We start from the raw sequence: 20,006 nt of genomic DNA, 5'->3' as shown, positions 1-20,006 counted from the left end.
CCCTTTGTCAGCCAGTCCCCTGAGCTGTCCTCTGAGGCCAGAGGCTCTCTAAATGCCTGGGAGGATGGCCGCCCACTCACTCTACGCCCTGACCACTTAGTACCACCCGTAGGCTCCGTTGGCGCTTTATGGCCCCTGAGCTTTGCATTAGGTTCTCTCGAGCACCCAGCTTCCCCAGGGCGCATCACCAGGTCCAGGCCACAGTAGACCGACGACGTGGGGCTGCAGGCTCTGCACACAACCCAGGCATGTCTCCTGGAGGAGGTGACGTCTGTACCCGGTGCTAAAAGGCAGACAGATGTGTTAGTCAAGCAAGGTGTGGAGGACAGTGCAGACTGAGGAAGGGTTTACTCTCCTGCCCACCTGATCTGATGCCGTTTTCCCAGATATTTGGTACAGCATATACCCCTTCTCCCTGTCATGGCGGTGGGTGTTTGGGGGGGGCAGCTTGGTAAGTGCCTGGTGAGGTCTGAGAATATTTAGCCCAAAAGCTCTTAGAGTGATATCCCCTCTCTCGTCTCCCATCTCTCTGTCCCCCTTCTTGTTACCACGGGCTCTTCGACTTTGTTTGTAAATCCAGATAGTCTGGTTTTGCTTCCCCTATTATCTACCAGTTTGGTGTTCTTTCTCTACTCACCCGTCGCCTCTTCACTTTTGGGGGTTCCCAGAGCAAGAGGAGGGTGGGACATGAGTACCTTCCCTGGATGAGAATATTTCTAGCGTGGGATTCACAGGGCAGGTAAGATGAACAGGAGCAGACCTTTGAGCCTCATGTAGTCAGCGGTGTCATTGGTGGGAGGAGCCTGGGATCGCCCAAAGCAAGAGCGCCCTTCTGCGTAGTTGCAGCAGACTGAGATTTGAACAAGTTTTGAATGAACCCGTGAAGCTGAAGCATGTACATTCACCGTTGTTGGTGGGGCCAACCCATTCCATGTTTGCACCACCAGGAGGCGCTGTTAGCGTAAGACCCCTTGGTTGGAGGCCTGCCCGTGGTTGGTGGCCCAGTGATCCACCACCCCATCTCAGAGGAGTAGCCACAGAGGTGATGGCTTTGCATCAACTTCCTTCCATCCATTCTCTGAAAGTTGTCTCAGTGGTTTTATGGCTGAAGGTTCCCCCACTCATCCTAACCCAAATGCCCCCATACACATGCCGTGGGGTCATTGCTTTCTCCTTCTCCTGGCCACCATGCCTCTGAACTCTGTCCCCAACCAAAAGGATTCCTTTCCCCTGGTTAGCTACCAAGTGGAGAAGCATTTTACAAGCTAACCTAGCGAGAGGAGCCACTGGGTTTCAAGTGAAACTTACAGCCTTACTCTTTCTTGAAACTGTAAAGGCTGAAATGAACATGTCTTAGAGGGAGATTGCTAAGAATGGGGTTGTGACAAGCAGAAATTATGCTTTTGAGGATGGCTGAGGAAAGACCCAGTAAGGGAGGTTCGGCTTCCTTCCTACTCCCCATCCTGTACCCATAGGCCCCAAAAGTTGGCCCACTTGCATTTCCGTCAAGACCCTCTCTCCCCCCACTACCGCCATTGATTCTCCCGAGTGGGTGGCCGCCTTCCCTAGTTCCTTCATGTGCCTTGTGAAGTGAGGATGGCGCCAGCCTGCTGAGGGCCTTGCCCAGAACAACTGGGAGGAAGCTGTGGGGTGGGGGCCCGGAAGCCGTTGGGGTCTGTGGTGAGGGCCTCGCGAGGCGACTGACCGCCCACGTTTCTTCCCTCTCTATTAGACGTTCACGGCCTGGTGCAACTCCCACCTGCGCAAGGCAGGGACACAGATTGAGAACATTGAAGAGGACTTCCGGGATGGCCTGAAGCTCATGCTGCTCCTGGAGGTCATCTCAGGTGAGCTGGCCCTGGCTAGGACAGGGCGGTAGCCTTTGAGTTCTGCCCTAACGCTTGGCTGTGTTCTGTCCGTGTTCATGTTGGCCTTCCCGGGCACCAGGCACACGGTGCATTTACATACAACGCTCATATAGGTGCGTGTACGAGAATATATAATATGTAATAATATATTATATATAATGAAAATAAATAAATACAAGAAAATAATTAATCAAGATGTCACATAACTTACTGCCATTCCTTGGAGGGATTACCCCGATGACCTTATTAGGCCCTGCCTTTTTAAAAGTCTTACCTCTTGGAATAGCGCCATGGAACCAAGCTTCCAGCACCTGACCCACTAGTGGACAAGCCATATCCAAATCGCCGCGCCGTGCATGTCCACTCGTGTGCTCAAAGCACTAGCTGGCCCTCTCTTCGTGCAGCCGACTTCACCTTGTCGTCCTGCAACCAAGCTGGGACCACAAACTGCTCAGCCTCTGCCCCTTTCCAACTTGACATTTGCGTTCTTTGCAGTCTGTTTCCTTCTTTCATGATTGCCCCCTCACCTTTTGCCCTGTGTCTGGTGACTCCCACCTAGAGGAAGCCACGAAGGCCTTAGGTTCTGTCTCTTCCCCTGTCCTCTCCTCCCTGCAGTCCTGCTTTGTGAAGCAGCCCAGGCCTAAGATTCTCTGATAGCCCAAATATGGTCATGTTGCTCCCTTGCTTGAAAGGCTTCGGTGCCTCCCCAGGGCTCCAGCCTGAGTCCACATTCCTTTAGCTGAGCCCTTGGGATCGTTTGGGAGCTGGCACCTGCTTTCTTTCCAACTAACTATTCCCAAAAAGGTAGTGGACCTCAGGTCCTCCACCACACTGGGAGGCTCTCTCATCTCCCCAGATGACACACTGTCCCGGGCTCTTGCATGACTTCTGACGGCCTCCCTTCTTTAAAAACAGCTTTTCACATTTCCTTTAAAGTGAAACCTGGGCAGGGGAAAATAAATACACAATGGAAAGCGTGACCATTTTAGCTTTTTTTTTTTTTTTTTTTTTTAGGGAAGGAATTAATTATTTTGGCTCATGGTTTCACAAGGGTCAGCCTGTTGGGGCAGAGCGGATCAGTGGGCATCATGGCAGCAAGAGCAGTTTTGCAGTGATGTACTCCTTCCAAAGGCCCCACCTTCTGCTTTCACCACTTTTTAGTGATGCCATCATCTTATGAATCCGGGCCAGGCATTAATCTGTTCATTAGGTCCCTAGTGATGTAACCATCTCTGAGAACACCCCGGTGTGTACTTGACTAATTTTGACATTTCTTGATTCGTCCAAGTCAACACTTACGACTGAGTCTCAAAGTCTACCTCATGTCAACTTGATACCCAAACGGGTCACTTTAAACCATAACCTTCCACCCCTGGATCCCAAAAGACTACATTCAGTTTATCTCCATAAGCCCTTGTGGCCTTAATAATTCCAACATTTTGTTCAGGTTCAGAAGTCTTAGGTCCAGAGTCCCTACTGAGACTCCAGGCAATCCCTTAAGTTGTGAACCCGGACAATAATATCTCAAACATACTGTGGCACAGGTGAGAGGGCCGGGGACATAGAAAAGGAGGCAAGTACCAAAATAAGACCAGAACTCAGAAGAGTGAAGATCCCAGCCTGTACAACCATGTCCGTGTCCAATCCCGGGGAGGCGTGGTGGGATAATGTGAGCCTCGGTGGGCTTGGGTGGGGATCTCTTCCTTCCATGTGGCTTTTCTCTTGTGTTGACTGCGTCCACCGAGGGAGGCTTTCGTCAGCAGACATTCCACATTCCCTGCATGCTCGGCACCCTTGGGGTTTCCATTGCAGCTTAGGCTTCAGCCCCTCAGAGCTCTTTGTAGGTAATTCAACCATGTCAACCATTTCCTGGCCTCCCAGGCCTTCCTTTGAACTCTGGGTAGGCGCCACCATAGCTCTGGAACTCTTGAATTCTGCATGCTTGCAAAACCAGCATCGTATGGACAAAGCCAAGCCTCCCGCATGTTCCCCTGTCCTCCCACACTGCAGTGGCCTCTGCGTGCCTGGGGGCTGAACCTAGAAAACTGCTTCCTTAGGCAGAGCATCCTGGCAGCTCTCTCTTCTGAAAGGAAAACTTTCGTTGTTGTTTGTTTTTTTCCTCCTGACTTACTTTGGTATTATTATTAATTTTATGTGTGCATATTCCTTAATATTTTGTTCTAATTTATCTCCCTTCCTTATTGCCCTCCCCTGAAGGCAAAGCCTTTCAAAAGATTTTACAGTGTTATATTATGGAGCTTGTGATGGATGGGGTTTGGCCAGTTCCTGAGACACAGATTAAGGTTATCCTCACATTCTATATTCCAATGTGGAAGCAGTTTCATGAAGTTTTTATAGCTGGTTTTTTTTTTTTTTTTTAACAAAGAAAGTCATAAATTAAAATACATTGGTGTAACATCAGAGGGACAGTTACTATGGGATTGGGGAGGCTTTTCTGTAGGCCTAAGATGCTATCTGATGATAAGCCTTTAAGATGGAAGCTAGTTGTCTGCTCAGTCAATAGAGTCCGAAGGATCTCTAACTATTAGCCACATTTGTTAGCTCGGACACAGAGGAGAGAGGACTCAGTGGGGTAGGCCATTAAAGAAATCCCCGGATCTAGCTGGGCGTGGTGCCCATGCCTTTAATCCCAGCACTCCGGAGGCAGAGGCAGGCAGATAACTGTGAGTTCGAGGCCAGCCTGCTCTACAAAGAGAGTCCGGGACAGCCAGGGCTACACAGAGAAACTCTGTCTTGAAAAACAACGGCAGCAAAAAGAAACCCCTGAATCATATCAGTTCTGTCAGCCTTCCTTTTAATGTCACTGATCTCTTAACATCCTGCCTGCCCACAGCTTTCATAGCTTGCTCATTTTCAGGCGAGGCGACAGGCTTTCCAGATCTTTCCACTGTGCTGTTTGCCCCCGATTCTCACTGTCAACTTTTCTAAGAACACCTGTCAATAACTATGCCATAGCTTGTATGGAGTGCTGGCTTGAGATTTTTTCTTTTCTTTTCTTTTTTACCCAGTTAATTAGCCCATCTTCCTTAAACTCAGTTTCCCACAGTGTCAGGAAGCCAACAAAATATAGAGCAGTTCTTTGTCAGAGTGTGATGTGAAGGCCTCTAGTCCATTCGTGTGCCTTGCCTCTGTCTGGAACCTCCAGAGTACAGTCTTGCCTGTTGTTTCTGTTGGTTTCCTGGTCTTCTCAGCTCCCTCCAGACTCGTCCATTAAGCATGCTTGGACTCCTCTGGTCAACGCCCACTCATTTTTCTCTGTTGCTACCACACACCTGTTTCAAATGTCGGTTCAGTAGCTCATTATGGCGGTGAGGAGGCAGGATGGTCCTCTTGATAGGTCCCTGGAGGTTGTCTGTTCTGGGGTTAAGGTGCTTTTACTGGTGTATATGGCAAACTGACGCCCCTACCCCATCCCCCAGATTCTTTCTGCCTGCTGATCTTGCAGCTTGAGGAGCAGAAGCCCTGTGTGGAGGAGGGGAGGGGGTGAGTGGAAGGTGGGCCTGGAGCAGAGCTGAGGTTGTCCACAGGAAGACAGTGTTATAGCACAAAATGTGGTTCTCCAGTGGGTGGGGTCAGGAATGCCAGAGGCAGCGCCATTTCAACACAGGCTTTTTTTTTTTTTTTAAATACTGAAAAGGGGCCTGTACCTATGTCCTGAACAAAGTGGTCAGGGAGTTTAGGGCCTTTAGAAGTGCCTCCTCTGCCTATTCACCATTCTCTGCAGCGTTAGCATGACTGTAAGCCACAGGCCTTTCCCCTCCCTTCTCCCCTCTTTCCCTTCTTCCTTTCCCTCCTCCTCCTCTTCCTCTTCCTTCTCTCCTTCTCAGAAGAACACAGATGTTTGTTTCCATTGTGTGTATTGTCTACTTTGTGCTTTTTGAGACAGGGCTTCTCTGTGTAGCCTTGGCTATCCTGGACTTGATTTGTAGACCAGGCTGGCCTCGAACTCACAGTGATCTGCCTGCCTCTGCCTCCCCGAGTGCAGGGATTAAAGGCGTGTACCACACCGCACCTGGCTCATTTGTCTACTTTTTAATTTTTAATTTAAGGTCTGTCCTTTCCTACCAGACTGCCATTATATAAAAGGCAAGAGACTTGTTTACGCTCATATCCTCAGCTCCTGGCTAATCTTTGGCATCTATTAGGAACACAACAAATAAATGCTGGGTCTGGAGAGACTGTTCTGTCATTAAGAGGGTGGCTGCCCTTTCAGAGGACCCAGGCTTGGTACCAAATACCCACAGTGAGTGGTTCACAACTGCTTGTAACTCTAGTTCCAAGGCACCCAGTGCCCTCTTCTGGCCTCCTCAAGCACCTGCACACACATACATACACACATTTTTTTTTAAAGTATTTTTAAAGAAAGATCTGCATTTTGAGCAGACACCCACGCGTTTGTCTCTGAGGAGAAGAGGAAGGATCCAGGTAGACCCAACTTCTCTTGGAGCTCTTGCCTGCGTAGTTAACACCAAACATCTGAGAAGGAGCATCATGTATATGTCCATTTAAGAAGGGGAGTGAGGGTGGCCCTGGCTCCTTGGGCAATTGCACCTCACCTTCGTTTTTCTCCCTCTTGCAGGCGAACGCTTGGCAAAGCCAGAGAGAGGCAAGATGCGCGTGCACAAGATCTCCAACGTCAACAAGGCCCTGGATTTCATAGCCAGCAAAGGGGTCAAGCTGGTATCCATCGGTGCCGAAGGTGAGGCTGGTACCCTGTGACCACCATTTCCTTGGTCCTTTCTGCCTTGACTCTGGAAACAGCCACACTAGGACTCGCTCCTTCCTCATTCTCTCGCTGCAGTCCTTCAGATGTGGGGTTGCACATGGAGTGCTGGGCACCCCCCCCCAAGCCCCTGTGTCCTATGAGGTGTTCTGTGGGTGGAGCAGTACAGATAGACTTGTGGTGCCTGACAGGGCCCTGGGGAGACACCGTTGTTCCCAAAGTAGCTTTTCTTTGTTGTTGTTGTTGTTGTTGTTTTGGTTTCTGAGACAGGGTTTCTCTGTGTAGTCTGTCTGTCTTGAAACTTGCGTTGTAGACCAGGCTGGCCTCGAACTCACAAAGGTCCACCCTAACTTTGCTTTCCTGAGTGCTGGCGTTAGAGGCGTGTGCTTCCCCCAACAATCTTTAGGGGGAGGGCCAAAGCAGCTTTCTCAGTAGCATCTCCCAGCACCGTATTCCTTGGCTTTTTTTCCCTTCAGAAGGTTTTTGTTTTTGTTTTTTTACAAAAAGTTGTTGAAGCCATTGTTGGCATGGTCTTCACAGTTACCGGAATGGAGCAGGGCTTCTGGCGTACACTGTACCGGCTCTGAAGGAACAGCCAGAATATTCTAACCACGCTCTCCAGTGACGTGACATGTTCACTGGGCACCAGCTAGGGGGATGTCAGGGATTGAGAGACACCATCTTACTTGGTCAAGACACGGCCATAGCTGTGATATGAGGACTCACTTGTCATGAGGAAAGCCATGCCGAAATGCTTTAATCAGCATCTCCACTGCTCACCCCTCTGTAGAAAACATGTGCACGGAAGACTGTGGCGCTTGCCACCAGAGAAATGCTGGGGATACTGTTCCCCTTAAATCTGTGAGAGCAGATTTCCTGTGGGTAATGAGAAAAGCCCCCCCCCCAAAGACATGGAAGAGGATGCTCTTCCATCCTCAGGGCCAAGAACAGCAGTATGTGGGGCTGACAAAGGTTTGTTTGTTTGAGAGACTTTCTCTGTGTAACTTTGGCTATCCTGGAACTGTCCCTGTAGACCAGACTGCCCTTGAACTCATAGAGATCCGACTTTCTCTGCCTCCCAAGGATTAAAGGCCTGCACCACCACGCCAGTCGACGAAGCTCTTCGCGAACAGCAGAACACAACTACATCTACTTGTTTGGCTCTCTGTCATCTGTTGCTGCTTTGGGTGTCCGAAGCAAAGCCCAGTAGTTGCTACAGAGACCGCGTGGCTAGGAAAGCCAACACTGTTTCCTGTCAGGCTTTATTGAGGAAGCTGGCCGACCCCTTGCCTTACCTGTTTGGGTTGTTGCTCAAGGTGGCAGCCACACCTGAATCCTGGCACCCTTGCAGCCGGGAACATCTCAAGGGCAAAGGCCATGTTGTCCTCAGGCTGTGGCCACAGCTCCTAGCTGCCGGTGCTGGGTGTATGTTCAAAGCACGTGTGTTTGTGGCAGGTACTCAACTTTGTGGCTGGAAAAACATTCTTTGCTTCTTAAGAAGAATAAGAGAACATCGTGTTCTACTAGGGAGGACTGAAGCCTTGGCAGATTTTTTTTTTTTTTTAGGCAGAAGAAGCCAAAAAAGAAAAAAAAAAGCCACTCAATAGTCTGGCACTGGTTTCAGGTCCCCACTGGGGTAGGGGAAGGAAAGAGTATGGGAAATGGGCTTGGGTGAAGAGTAGGTAGGGATGGATAGGGAGTGCAGCGAATCGGAACGAGATTTTCCTACAAAGAAGGATGGGCTTATATAGATCAGATCAACTGTTGCGGAGTGGAAATGCAGGGCCATTGCGACAGGTTTTAAAAAAAGAAGAAGCTAGAAAAGGCAGAATTTTAGAAAGGAAAAATTGCTACACCTCCGTAGGGGAGGCAGGCCCAGCCCAGCCCAGCGGTTCAGGCTTCAGGGCTGAGTTCTGACCCTCTTCCTGTCCTGATGGGCTCTGCTGGGTCCCCCAACACACCATAGCTCTGGCACCACTCGGCCTCCGCCGTGCCGCGTGGGTCCCTGTGTCCCATCTCTGTGCTGACCTGATCCCTGTTACCAAGTGAGCTGTTCACTGTCTTCTTACAGCTGTAGGAGGCAGGCTGAGACTCTGGCCTCGATCTGGGCCTGGACCAGAGATGGCTCCAGAAAGCCAAGTGAACACACACTGGGGTTTTGCTTTGTAAGGAATAGCACTTCAGAGCTGCCTCTTACGAACTGAAGGCTGTGGGGCAGAACTCCTGGAAGGGAGCACTCCCGGAAGTGGGGGGACTTTGTTGCTGAACATCACGTGTGGGACCGGGCCCTGGCAGGACATCCCTCCACTCTAGCACTAGCACTGACTGGACCAGGCCTGGCAGAGGGATCCTGGTCTCGGAGAGCATGTCAGACCTCACGGAATGCAACGCGTGCTCCCGAATGTCCTGCGGACCTTGTCCCTGAAGGGTCTAGATGGAGCAAGTGTGTGTCAAAAACCAGGAGTTGGAACCAAGCCCTGAGACTTCTTTTGCCACAGTTGTGACTGGAACTTCTAGATTTCATGCAGTGGAGGCTCAGTGGGGTGTGAGGGCTTGGGGTTTAACCCGGGGAGAGGGGACCCAAGCAGGTTTCTTAAATCTTGAGATTTGGGGTGAGAGGAAGCTTGATATTTGGGTGCCCAGGGCTTGGGGCCATCTCTGTAATTCAGATCTGTCAGGACGGGGGTCGATTAGTGGGTCCAGAAGCCTGAGCGTTGGCCTGAAAGGCCGTGGCCCCCTGGGACTCCAGGTTCCACCGCATGGAACAGTGGTCATTCAGCTCTTTGAATGTGGGCAGGTGATTGCGTTCCTGGAGTCTGGAGGAGAAACAGGGTCTGAGCGAGCAGGATGTGAACAGCTGTTAGGTCACCATGGACCAGGAATGACAGTGCGCCCTGTTCTCAGCAGCCCCTGCTGTCAGGGTGCCTGTGAGGCAGGGCTACCCCTCCTGTCAACAGATACCTGGAGGAAGGGGCTCCTGTTTCGGGAATGGAAGAAGAGATTTCTGTGTGCACTTGCGCGCTTTTCTGCACGCGTGTGCTTTGAGGGTGGTATGAGACTGACAGGGCTGAGGCAATGAGGGACTCTGACTGTCCTCCGTCATCTCTAGCGTTAGTTTTCTCTCTTCGTTATGACTTAGAGTCCACTAAATTCCGAAGAAGAGGGAAAAGAATTATTAGGAGCCCAGAAAGGAAACCACGTGTCTCCCTAGTGCTTGAAAGGCCCCCATGGGAGGCCATTGGGTTCGTCCCTCATGGAGCCTGGCAGAGGGAAGGCGGATATCCATTCTAGAAAGACAGAAGCTTCAGTCGCATCACTTTTATAAGCTTAAAAAAATTTCCCCTTAGAGTCGGAATGCTGCCTATAAAATTTCATTGTAAGGTTCCCCCCCCCTCCCCTCTGAGTCATGAAAACCTCAGGAATGTAGTGTTGAATGGTTCTGTTAATATCTGTTTGAGCACAGCTAAATTGTGGTCACCTGGGCCTGCCTTGGGAGTGGCTGAGCAGTGATAGGTCGTCGGGCCAATGACAGGCCCGCATGCCTCTGCTGGCTCACTGTGACTGATGGCTCGTTCTTTTGTTCATTCATTGATTCATTTGTTCTTTCATTCGTGGAGGCCTTACTCAGTACTAGGCCTGCGCTGGGCTCTGAGTATCAGTGCAAGACAGGAAAAGACCTGACCCTTGTCCACCCAGAAGACAATAGGAAATATCTACAGATAATCAGGTAGAGAACAGTGTAGAGAGAAGTGCATGGTCAAGGGAGGCTACAGTGAGATGGCCTTCAGTGAGGAGGGGAGGGACAAGCCACGTGGATGTCCTGGGAGAGGGAGCAATGGGGATGCCACCGAGGATGGAAAAAGGGACCAAGGAGGCTCAAGCCCAGAGGGCCTAGCTGGCCACTGGCCTTGTACTGGCCACTGGACTCTGGGTGGGGTGGAAAGCCATGGCTTTGAGCAGAAGAGAAGGGTGTGGGGCTCTGGGGGCCTAAGTCACTCTTTGTACTTTGTACATCGTTTCCATGATAAATAACTGAACAACAGGGTATTTATACAGAAACCTTACCCTGCAGTGCAGGTCTTTGGCCAGGGACAGAGATAGAATTTCAACGCCAGAACGGAACAGCTTTGACATGCCTGCTCCCTGATGCCAGCTTTTTCAGCAAGATTAAAAAAAAAAAACAAAAACAGTTTATCCTTCTAGCTGCACTATAATAATAATGTGTATGTGTTTAGATTTGTTCTTAAAGTTTACTAAATGTTCTGTCTTTATTCATGGCCCTCCCCCTGTCTACCTCTGAGAGCTTAGACTGTGCACATAAATTTAAACCTTTTTAGTGTTCTGATGTTAAAGTACTGATTGTAGACCAGCAGCTCTCAAACTTCCTAACGCTGCCACCCTTTAATAGAGTTCCTGTTGTGATGACCCCCCAACCATAAAATTATTTTCATTGTTACTTCATAACTGTAATTTTGCTACTGAACTGTTACTATCTGATAGGCAGGCTATCTTATACGAAACCCCTGTGAAAGAATCATCTGACCCCACAAAGGAGTCAGATGACCCCACAAGAGCCACAGGTTGAGAACAGCTGCTGTAGACAAAAATACACGTTTTTTAGGTTCTTATGCGGTTGGGCTTGGTAACAAACACCCGTAATCCCAGCATTTGGGAGGTGGAAGTGGGAGGCTCAGCAGGTCAGCCGGAGTACATGACCCACCCACTCCAGCTTTACATTTTTCTAATGTCTCCCTGTTGCAATTCCTGCAGAATTCTGGCTGACCGTGCTGGTCAGGGAAACGGTTGCCTGCTGCCACAGCTCTCTGTGACTTCTAACATGGACCTGTGGCCTGTGGCTGTCTGTGGCTCTGTTGGCAACTTACAGCAGACCTCATGTCCCCAGTGAATACTGGTGTTCCTTTGCTCTTCACTGAGAGCCCCTTGTGGTAGAGCAGCTTACTGTCCGGTTCTGCAGACTGATATGGATTAAGGAGCTACGGCAGAACCTCACCTTTCAGCCCACTAGACCCAAAGAGCTCTGGGGATAAGGCTAAAACAAATAGTTTTTATTTGTTTTTTAAGATTTACTTTTATTTCCTATATGTTTCCCTGCACGTATGTCTGTGTGTCATGTGCTTGCCTGGTGCCTGCAGAGGCCAGAAGAGGGCGGTGGATCCCCTGCAGCTGAAATGACAGATGGTTGTGAGCTGCCGAGTGTGGATGCTGGGAATCGAACCTGGGCCCTCCAGAAGAGCAGTCACTGCTCCTAACTCCTGAGCCATCTCTCCAGTCTTGATTTATACTTTTGTTCTGTTGCTAGGCTTGATGTGTATGTGTGTGTGTGTGTGTGTGTGTGTGTATGTTTGTGTGCAAAGAACGAAAAAGGGAAGGAAAGAAAAAGGTAGGAAAATTATAGAATTTGTAGCATGTAAGTGCAAGGACTAAATAGAGTGAGTTTTTTGAGCTGTCGTCTTGACTGTGTTTTAAAACAAACAAACAAAAAAATCTATTTTAAAACTTAGGGCATCTTGAAGTTGACCAATCAGAGGGTTGGTTAAAATGGCAGCTTTTAAAACAGAGGTGTGTGTGTGTGTGTGTGTGTGTGTGTGTGTGTGTGTGGTGTAGCTTTCTGTTCACTCTGGCTATTTTGAGTAGTGTGAGTGGCTATTTTGAGAGCTGTGATTGTACACAGACCCCGGGTCATTGATTCCTTCCCCCACCCCCAGGACCTCTGTAAGAGCTTAGAAATCTGCCCCCTCCTGTCTTCAGACTGGGTGACAATGGCTCAGGGCGTAGAGCATCCTTTCTGATGAACCCACTATCTCAAGAGAATGATCTATTCCTTCATCATACCTCAAATGGGTTTCTGTCCTGATCTGTCCTGATTGATTGATCGCGCCAACTTTCTACGAGCAGTTGGGTGTGGCTTAGGCTTGGTGAGCGCTGTATGTCTGAGGTGTGTGAATCCAATCCCTAGCATAAACGAACAAGCAAACAATATTTTTTTTTCCTTCTAGAAGTGGGAGATTTCTGTGTGGTACAGGGAGTAGCGTGGGATGCTGAGAATGTATGTCTGTTTGCTTCGATCGGCTTGACATGTCCTGCCACTGTTTCCTGTAGAAATCGTGGACGGGAATGTAAAGATGACCCTGGGCATGATCTGGACCATCATCCTTCGTTTTGCCATCCAGGACATCTCGGTGGAAGGTAGGTTTGTGCTTTGTTCTGTCCCTTCTTGAACTTTGACCTCTCCCCTTGACTTCTCCACCTAGCCTTTCTCTCCAGTTTCACCCAGAACTCCCTCCTATGATTTCAAATAAACCCCCCAGAAGTAAATAGGCCCAGTGGCATTTCTCACCTTGAAAAAGGCCAAGGCCTCAACCTGCCCTAAGTGGGAAAGGATGAGAAAATAGGAGGAATCATGGGAAAGTGAGGGGAGTCCTATGTTCACCGCCGGCTGCTCTCATAGCTCCCCCTAGTGGCCACCTTTCAGATCTGACATGGTTGCCCTGGTGTGATAGAGTAATCGTCTATATTTGATTTCTTACGCCAGCTATTTTGTTGTTGTTGTTATTTTTGTTTTTGAGCTTTGTGTTTGATACAGTGCTTTTATCACTTTCTGTTTGTGATTTGCTATGTATATGATCTATGCATATAAAAACTACTTTTTAAATGGTGAGATTGAGAGAGAATGCTTTTAAAGTAGGCACATTTCATTATTCTTTTTTGTGCGTGTGGCATGTTTTATGTGTATGGGTGTTTTTGCCTGCATGTGTGTTTGTGTACTGTGTGCGTGCCTGGAGTCCCAGACTCCACAAGAGGGCATTGGATCTCCTGAGACTGGGATTACGGTTATGAGCTTCCCAGGGTGGGTGCTGGGAACTGAACTTGAGTCTTGGGGAAGAGCAACAAGTATTCCTAACCACTGAGCTATCTCCCCGGGCCTGTAAAGATTTGTTTTATTTTTAATTGGGTATGTGCTTGTGTGTCTGTATGTGATTGTGTATAGTGAGTCCTGGTGTCCCCAGAGGCCAGAGGCATTGGCTCCTGGAGACGATGTTACAGGCAGCTGTGAACCGGCTGCTAGGAACCAACTTCAGGTCCTCTGCAAAGGCAGTGTGCTCTCGACCGCTGAGCCCTCTCTCCAGCCCCGTGCCAATTCATATATAGACTGGCTGACTGACTGACTGACCCTCTGACCCTCTGACCGACCGACCGACTGACCGTGTACTCTGGCTGGCCCGGAACCTGCTCTGTAGACCAGGCTGGCCTTGAACCTCCAGAGATCTACCTGCCTCTGCCTCCAGAGTGTTGGGATTAAAGGAATTCACTACACCTGGCACCCCATGCCAATTTTATAACCGCTTGCTTGTGCTTGAATGATTGTAGTATCCTTTATCGTTTTTATAAACCCCGTTTTGACGAGTTGAATATTGGAGGTCACTCAGAAGCCCACTTTGCTGAGCTGAACATACAGAGGCGGTGCAGCCTGCAGCCTCGGTGCTGGGAGTTCCCGCATCCCCTCGGGTGCTTGGCTTCACAGATAGTTGCCCCACCTGCTACACATAGACAGGCCGCTGAGGCCCCGTCAGTACAGAAAATAGAAGGGAGCCTTATTTCCGAGGAACTCAGACAGGAATCCTTTCTTCCTGTTCCTCCGTGTTCGACCCGCAGGCTGTCAGCTACCTTTCGTAGGCTCTTCCAGCTGTCCTTGGAGCAGCCACGAGCTGCTGACTCACCTTGTATCGCTGTCACTTCTTGAATAAAAGGGAGTTGGCCAGATAACCCCGAAAGTCTGCTGCTGCTGTCTGGACATTTTAGTATATGGTGTGAGTGAATGGCTGGCTTGCTCTTTTTCTTCCTTAACTTTTCCAACTTTGCCGAACAAGTAGACCATGGTGGCCTGGACTTCTTCCCTCCTTAGAGCAACAGAGTTGAGCTCCGGAGGCCCCAGGAGATTCTTATGAGCAGAATCTCCCCCCACCCCCCGAGTCAGCCCACTGACCTCTTCTCCGTTCCCCTTCCTCACAGAGACATCAGCTAAAGAAGGGTTGCTCCTGTGGTGTCAGCGGAAGACAGCCCCATATAAAAATGTCAACATCCAGAACTTCCATATCAGGTGTGTACCAGAGCCAGGGTCTCCCGCCGAGGCTGGCCTGCCTTCTCAGGGCCCTCCTACCCGCCTGCGTTGGAAGATGCGTTGGAAGAGTCAGAGGAAATTATAGTTCTTCTGGGGAAGAGTGTGTCCCTTTGAACCTGCCATCCCTCCCTGTGGTGTCTTGGACCCGCATGCTGCCTAGTACGGCTTTGCGATGCTGGGAGGAGACCCCCAAGATCGTTATCTGAAAGCCCAGGGTTCCAGACCAACAGACTAAGGCCGTGGGCTTTAGTGAGGGGGAGAGTGGAAGTGACAGGTTAATCTCAGCTTGTCAACCACTCAGAAAAGTTTGCCCTCAATACCTGGGACTGTGGCAGGCGGAAGTCTCCCTTTTCCATCCTACCTTCTGAGTCCTGCTCCAGAGGATTGCCCAAGGAACGCCAGACATCAGCTTGCTCCATTCTCTCTCTCTCTCTCTTTCTCCCTGGTCAGTTGGAAGGATGGTCTTGGTTTCTGTGCCTTGATCCACCGACACCGGCCTGAGCTGATTGACTATGGAAAGCTGCGGAAGGTACGTGTGCTCACCTGATCTCATGCCGGCTTCTCTTGCCTGATGACTGGTCCCTAGGGGTGGAGACAAGCTGAGGACAGGACAGGACCGCTGCTGACCCAATGCCCAGCCTGAAAGTTGTTGGCCTTGTAGAGCAGCCTCATTTGGAAGCAAGCAGGGGGGGAAAATGCTTTTTTTCTGTTTATAATTCAGTGTGCATATCACAGATCCCTTTGCACATACGTGGCCCACCAAGAAAGCTACCAGAACAGAGTGGCTATGTTCGAGTGACATTTCTCCTTTCCATTATTTCTGGTTCCAGAAGGTGAAAGTATTCATTGATGCTGTACGGAAATCTCTTATTCTGAGCGACATTTTTCCTGGAGCCCCAGTGTCTCAGGCAGGCCCTGTGGGGTTTGGTTCCTTGTGTTGCCAGATTTACTTAGGCTTTTGAGATAGTGATGAGTTTCACTGTGTGGCCCAGGCTGGTCTCCCACTCCTGGACTCGGGTGATCTTCCTGCCTCAGCCCCCCAAGTGTCTGGGGCTGAAGTTGACATCACCTTCATTTGTGTCTGGGCGTCAGTTTACTCGGTGATTTTCTTAAGTGAGATGTGCATGTTGAGGGGTGAGGAGCTGGCCTCGACCTTGCTGAGGCCTGTCCCGAACCGTTCTTATCTACCATGAAGCCAGTGTCCTGGGCTCCTCCCAGCTCACGTTGATCTGGAAAGGAAAGGAAATGGAACCTGTTGCTCTTGGCAGGGGGTCTTCTAGGGACGACAAGCCCATTTCTCCCTTTCCCCCAGGATGGATGCCTGAGGGCAGTGTTCGGTCTAGCCTCCCCACACCGACACATGTGTGCTTGCTAAGCAGGAACCAAGCAAGCTCTTGCCCTGACTACTTTCGGTGGTGGCAGGGCCTTCGGTTTTAGGGTGTAGATGGATGAGCAAGCTACGAAGGAGGAGAGAGCAGATTCCAATCCTCTGGCCACCCCCGCCCTCTGTTCGCCTGCAAGGGCCCATCTGCTAATGGAGAGGAGCCTAAGGCCTGGCCCTGTGTGCAGAGCTAGAGCCACCATTCTCAAGCTAACCTCTGAGGGAGAACAGTCCCAGCCTCCCAGCTCAGCTGCTTTTGCATGGGAGACAATGTCCCATGTGTCACTTGCCCATTGGTGAGCTCTTGGCTTTCGCTTTCTGACCCATGAACAGGGCTGCTCTGACCCAGTGTACACATCTCTGTCTGAGACCAGGTTTTCAGTTCTTTGGATATCTCTCAGGATCCTGTGAACCACTGGATGGAATGATTAAAAAAAAAAAAAAATCAAAGATTTTTAAATTTTGTTTTAAGATTATAATGACATCATTTCTCTCTTCCTCCCTCCCTGTTGCTTTTTTTTTTTTCATATTATGGTCTCATTTTCTTTAATTATTACTATTGTTGGTGGTGGTTGGCGTACTTTTTAAAAACTCTTTTATTTATATTTTTAAAATATTTTTCTCCCTGCTCCCCAGATGCCAGGTAGAAGAAAGAAAGGGTTAATAGGAGAGGGAGCATAGTTCTTTCTTAGCTGCTTCCTGCTGGTCAGGGTCATCAGGTTCTTGGAGCCTGTCCAATCCTCATTTCAGTAGATCTCCAACTTCCTGTCTCACAGCAGCAACTAGGAGCAACAGTGGGGAAGCAGGAGCAGCCTTGTTCTTTCTCATTGCTCCATTCTCTGGGATCTGGCATTTATTCCCTCTCCAGAGTCAGATTCAAACTGTCTACAGCTGAGCTCCTCTCAGAGCTGGCATGAGGCAAATAGTCTGCTGCTGTGGACCATCTGAATCAGTCCCACATGCCACACCTGGGACCAAAACAAAACATGTTTATATCTACAACAGGTGGTGTTGGGTGTGTGTGAATGTGTGTCAAACCTCTAGCTAGTGGCCCCTAAAGGCCTTGAAGCCAGTCTTTCTTACCTAGAACCTAGGAGGATCTGGTAGAAAGTCTCTCTCTCTCTCTCTCTCTCTCTCTCTCTCTTTCTCTCTCTCTCTCTCTCACACACACACACACCCATCCCTCCCCACAAGCTGTGACATGTGGCTCTCTGTATGCTCACTTTGTCCTTTTCTTCTTTAGGATGATCCACTCACAAACCTAAACACAGCCTTTGATGTGGCAGAGAAGTTTTTGGACATCCCTAAGATGCTGGATGCTGAAGGTAAGGGCTTTCTCCACTGGTCCCCAGCAGCTGAGGCATGAAGGAGCTGGGTCTGTCTACTGGGACCTCATCTTGTAGAGCTTGGGGTCGCTTGCCTGTCAGGGATTCTGTGTGGTCCTGAGGAAGAGGTACTAGCTGATAGCACTCACGCAGCATAGGGCAAGCTTCTTGGAGAAGGGAGGGTAGGCCTTCCTCCTCTGCCCTTGCTCTTGGAAGAAACGGGAACCATGACCACTGTCCTTTGGGATCTTCTTAATCCTGATGCTCATGTATCATTTTACAGTGTCTTAGCTCCCCGTTGAGCAGCTGAAGAGAGAGTTTCGGGTGGGGAGTGTGGGGGTGGAAGGATTGTCTAAGATTGCCTCCAGCCCTGTACTCCTGCTACCCCCACCAGTGGCATTTTATATTTGAAAATGTCATCAAGAAAATTCCAAACATGTACAGAAGCATAAGATGGTATACTGCCCACCATCCCAAAAGGGTTTTTGATATTCCATCACATCTTATTTTTCTTCTTTGTCCTTTCGCTGTCTCACGCCGCTGCTACCTACTTCCGAGTGAATGCCTTAAAGATAATGGGTATTTTTGTGCGTAATTAAAATACTTTCCACAGACCAGATGTGGTGACACGTGCCTGTAATCTCAGCACTCGGGAGGCTGAGGCAGGAGGATCATGAATTTGAGGCCAACCTCAAATTCATAAGTTGCACTGTCTACTGGCTACATAAGTTGGACTGTCTGAAAGCAAAAACAAAACAAAATACTTTTGCATCTAGCAAACATGGCAGTAATTCCCAGTGTCATCTTTGTCATGTTCAGAACCAGACTCCCCCCAGTTTAAAATTGCCATTGAGGGTGGGTTAGCTTTAGTCCATGGGCTGACTGTGTCCATACATGCACTTGGATGCTGAGCTCTGTGTGTCATTTCTACCTTATCTCTTCCCTCCTTCCTTTTATTGATGCCATTGACCTTGTGGTTGGAGGAGGGCTGCCGGGTCAGGCATTCCTGTGGGCTTCTTTGCTTGCCTCTGGGGACATTAAATTACCCCTTCCTCTGTCTCCCATGCTCCTCTTAGTGGACATTGAGTCGGGAGACTGGCTAGATTCACAGTGGACCTTTCGGCAAGGTCCATCACAGCATGCAGGCTTCTGCATCCCCTTGTGAGACGTACCGTGTGTTCACTTAGGTGGCTTTAACTTCGGCTCCCTCTGTCTCTCCACAGACATCGTCGGAACTGCCCGGCCGGATGAGAAAGCCATTATGACTTATGTGTCTAGCTTCTACCATGCCTTCTCTGGAGCCCAGAAGGTACCTGGGGCCCCTGCTCCTTCTATGCCCAGCACACCTCATGCCAGACCCCAGTCATGCCCTCCTGCCCCTCCTTCCTTTCCATCCTTCCATGTCCCGGGCAGGTGTCTGGACGGCCTGGTTCTGATCTCGTGGATAGTTAGCAGTGTTTCTGAAGAGGTCTTGTTTGCCCTCTCCTACCCTACACTTCTGTTGAATCTCACCATGTCTCAGCACTGAGGACATTTAGCGAGCACTAGTCCTTTGGAACCAGCTGCATGGCCCCAGGCAGAAGGGCAGCGTGTGTGAAATCAGTGAGTCCTGGCTGCAGGAGCCAGTAAGCTACAGTCCCACCTCCCTGGAAGCCACAGGGTTGGCAGCACTGGGGCTTCCCCTGGGCTATGGTGCGACTCCTCTCTTCATTTATCCATTTTGCAAAGGTGTGGTGCCATGCTCACCCTCTCCCTTCTACCCTCAGGCATGATGTAACAAGTCTGTCTCCAGCCCTTGAGCCCTGTCCTGCCTGGGACCCCCCACGTGGACACTGTACACTGTCTTCTCAGACATAAGCATGGCCTGTGGGGGGAGGGGTGGGGACGTGGGTGGCAGTGAAGCCCCCCCTTCTGGTATCCTGGCCCAGACTGCTCTGGGAGAGGGTAAAGCCAGGTTGAACAGTTCAGTAATATACCAGGCCCCAGTTCCTACTGTGGTCGCTGGAATACTGGGAGTTATCACTCACAACCAGGCTTATCTGGGGCAGCAGATGTCCCTCCCAGAAGCAGCACATGGCTGTGAACACAGAAACCTTCATGGCTTTGGTCCCTAGGCCTTGCCACATACATGTTCCTCATGGCCTCTGAGTGCCCTGTTGGAAGTGCATGATGGAAAGCTCTGCCCCCAACCCCTATCTCCCTCGCTCATTTCCCTCTCTGCTCATGTCCCTTCTGGCCTGTTCTGCTCCTCCTGCTCATCCCCCTTCTGTCTCGTGCGCTCTGTCCACTGCTGCTGTTCGGGTTTGCTCTGTGCTGTTCTACTTTCTCCTCTCAACCTCTTCTCCTTCTCTGTGCAGATGTGTAGGCACGCTAAGGCCGGAGGGGAAGGCCATGTGACCTAATGTTTCATGTCACTGCCACGCCTTCTCGGGGCGCAGAAGGTGAGCTCGCCCTTGGCCTCGCCCGCTCTCCCTGCCGCCCTTCGGCCCATCTTGTCCTCCTCGCTGGACACCAGCAGCAGCCCCTGAGTGAGAGAGGGTTTGTTAAT

At 50.0% G+C, this 20,006-nt stretch overlaps 1 protein-coding gene across 3 annotated transcripts in view; it reads left to right on the top strand.

Annotated features, from left to right (window-relative positions):
* Actn1 (actinin alpha 1) overlaps window positions 1-20,006 on the top strand; it is a 92,624-nt gene that overhangs the window by 48,890 nt on the left and 23,728 nt on the right. For all 3 annotated transcript variants that reach the window (XM_021633508.2, XM_021633506.2, XM_021633507.2), the window contains exons 2-8: window positions 1,733-1,847; window positions 6,469-6,588; window positions 12,733-12,819; window positions 14,644-14,731; window positions 15,203-15,281; window positions 17,377-17,458; window positions 18,682-18,767. In XM_021633508.2, the coding sequence (XP_021489183.1) occupies window positions 1,733-1,847; window positions 6,469-6,588; window positions 12,733-12,819; window positions 14,644-14,731; window positions 15,203-15,281; window positions 17,377-17,458; window positions 18,682-18,767 (657 nt within the window). The remainder of the gene's footprint in view (window positions 1-1,732; window positions 1,848-6,468; window positions 6,589-12,732; window positions 12,820-14,643; window positions 14,732-15,202; window positions 15,282-17,376; window positions 17,459-18,681; window positions 18,768-20,006) is intronic.

This window comes from Meriones unguiculatus, chromosome 7 (genome assembly GCF_030254825.1).
Source record: "Meriones unguiculatus strain TT.TT164.6M chromosome 7, Bangor_MerUng_6.1, whole genome shotgun sequence".
Lineage (NCBI taxonomy): Eukaryota > Metazoa > Chordata > Mammalia > Rodentia > Muridae > Meriones > Meriones unguiculatus.
The sequence above is the reverse complement of the archived record's forward strand: the minus strand, read 5'-3'. Positions and strand labels throughout refer to the sequence as shown.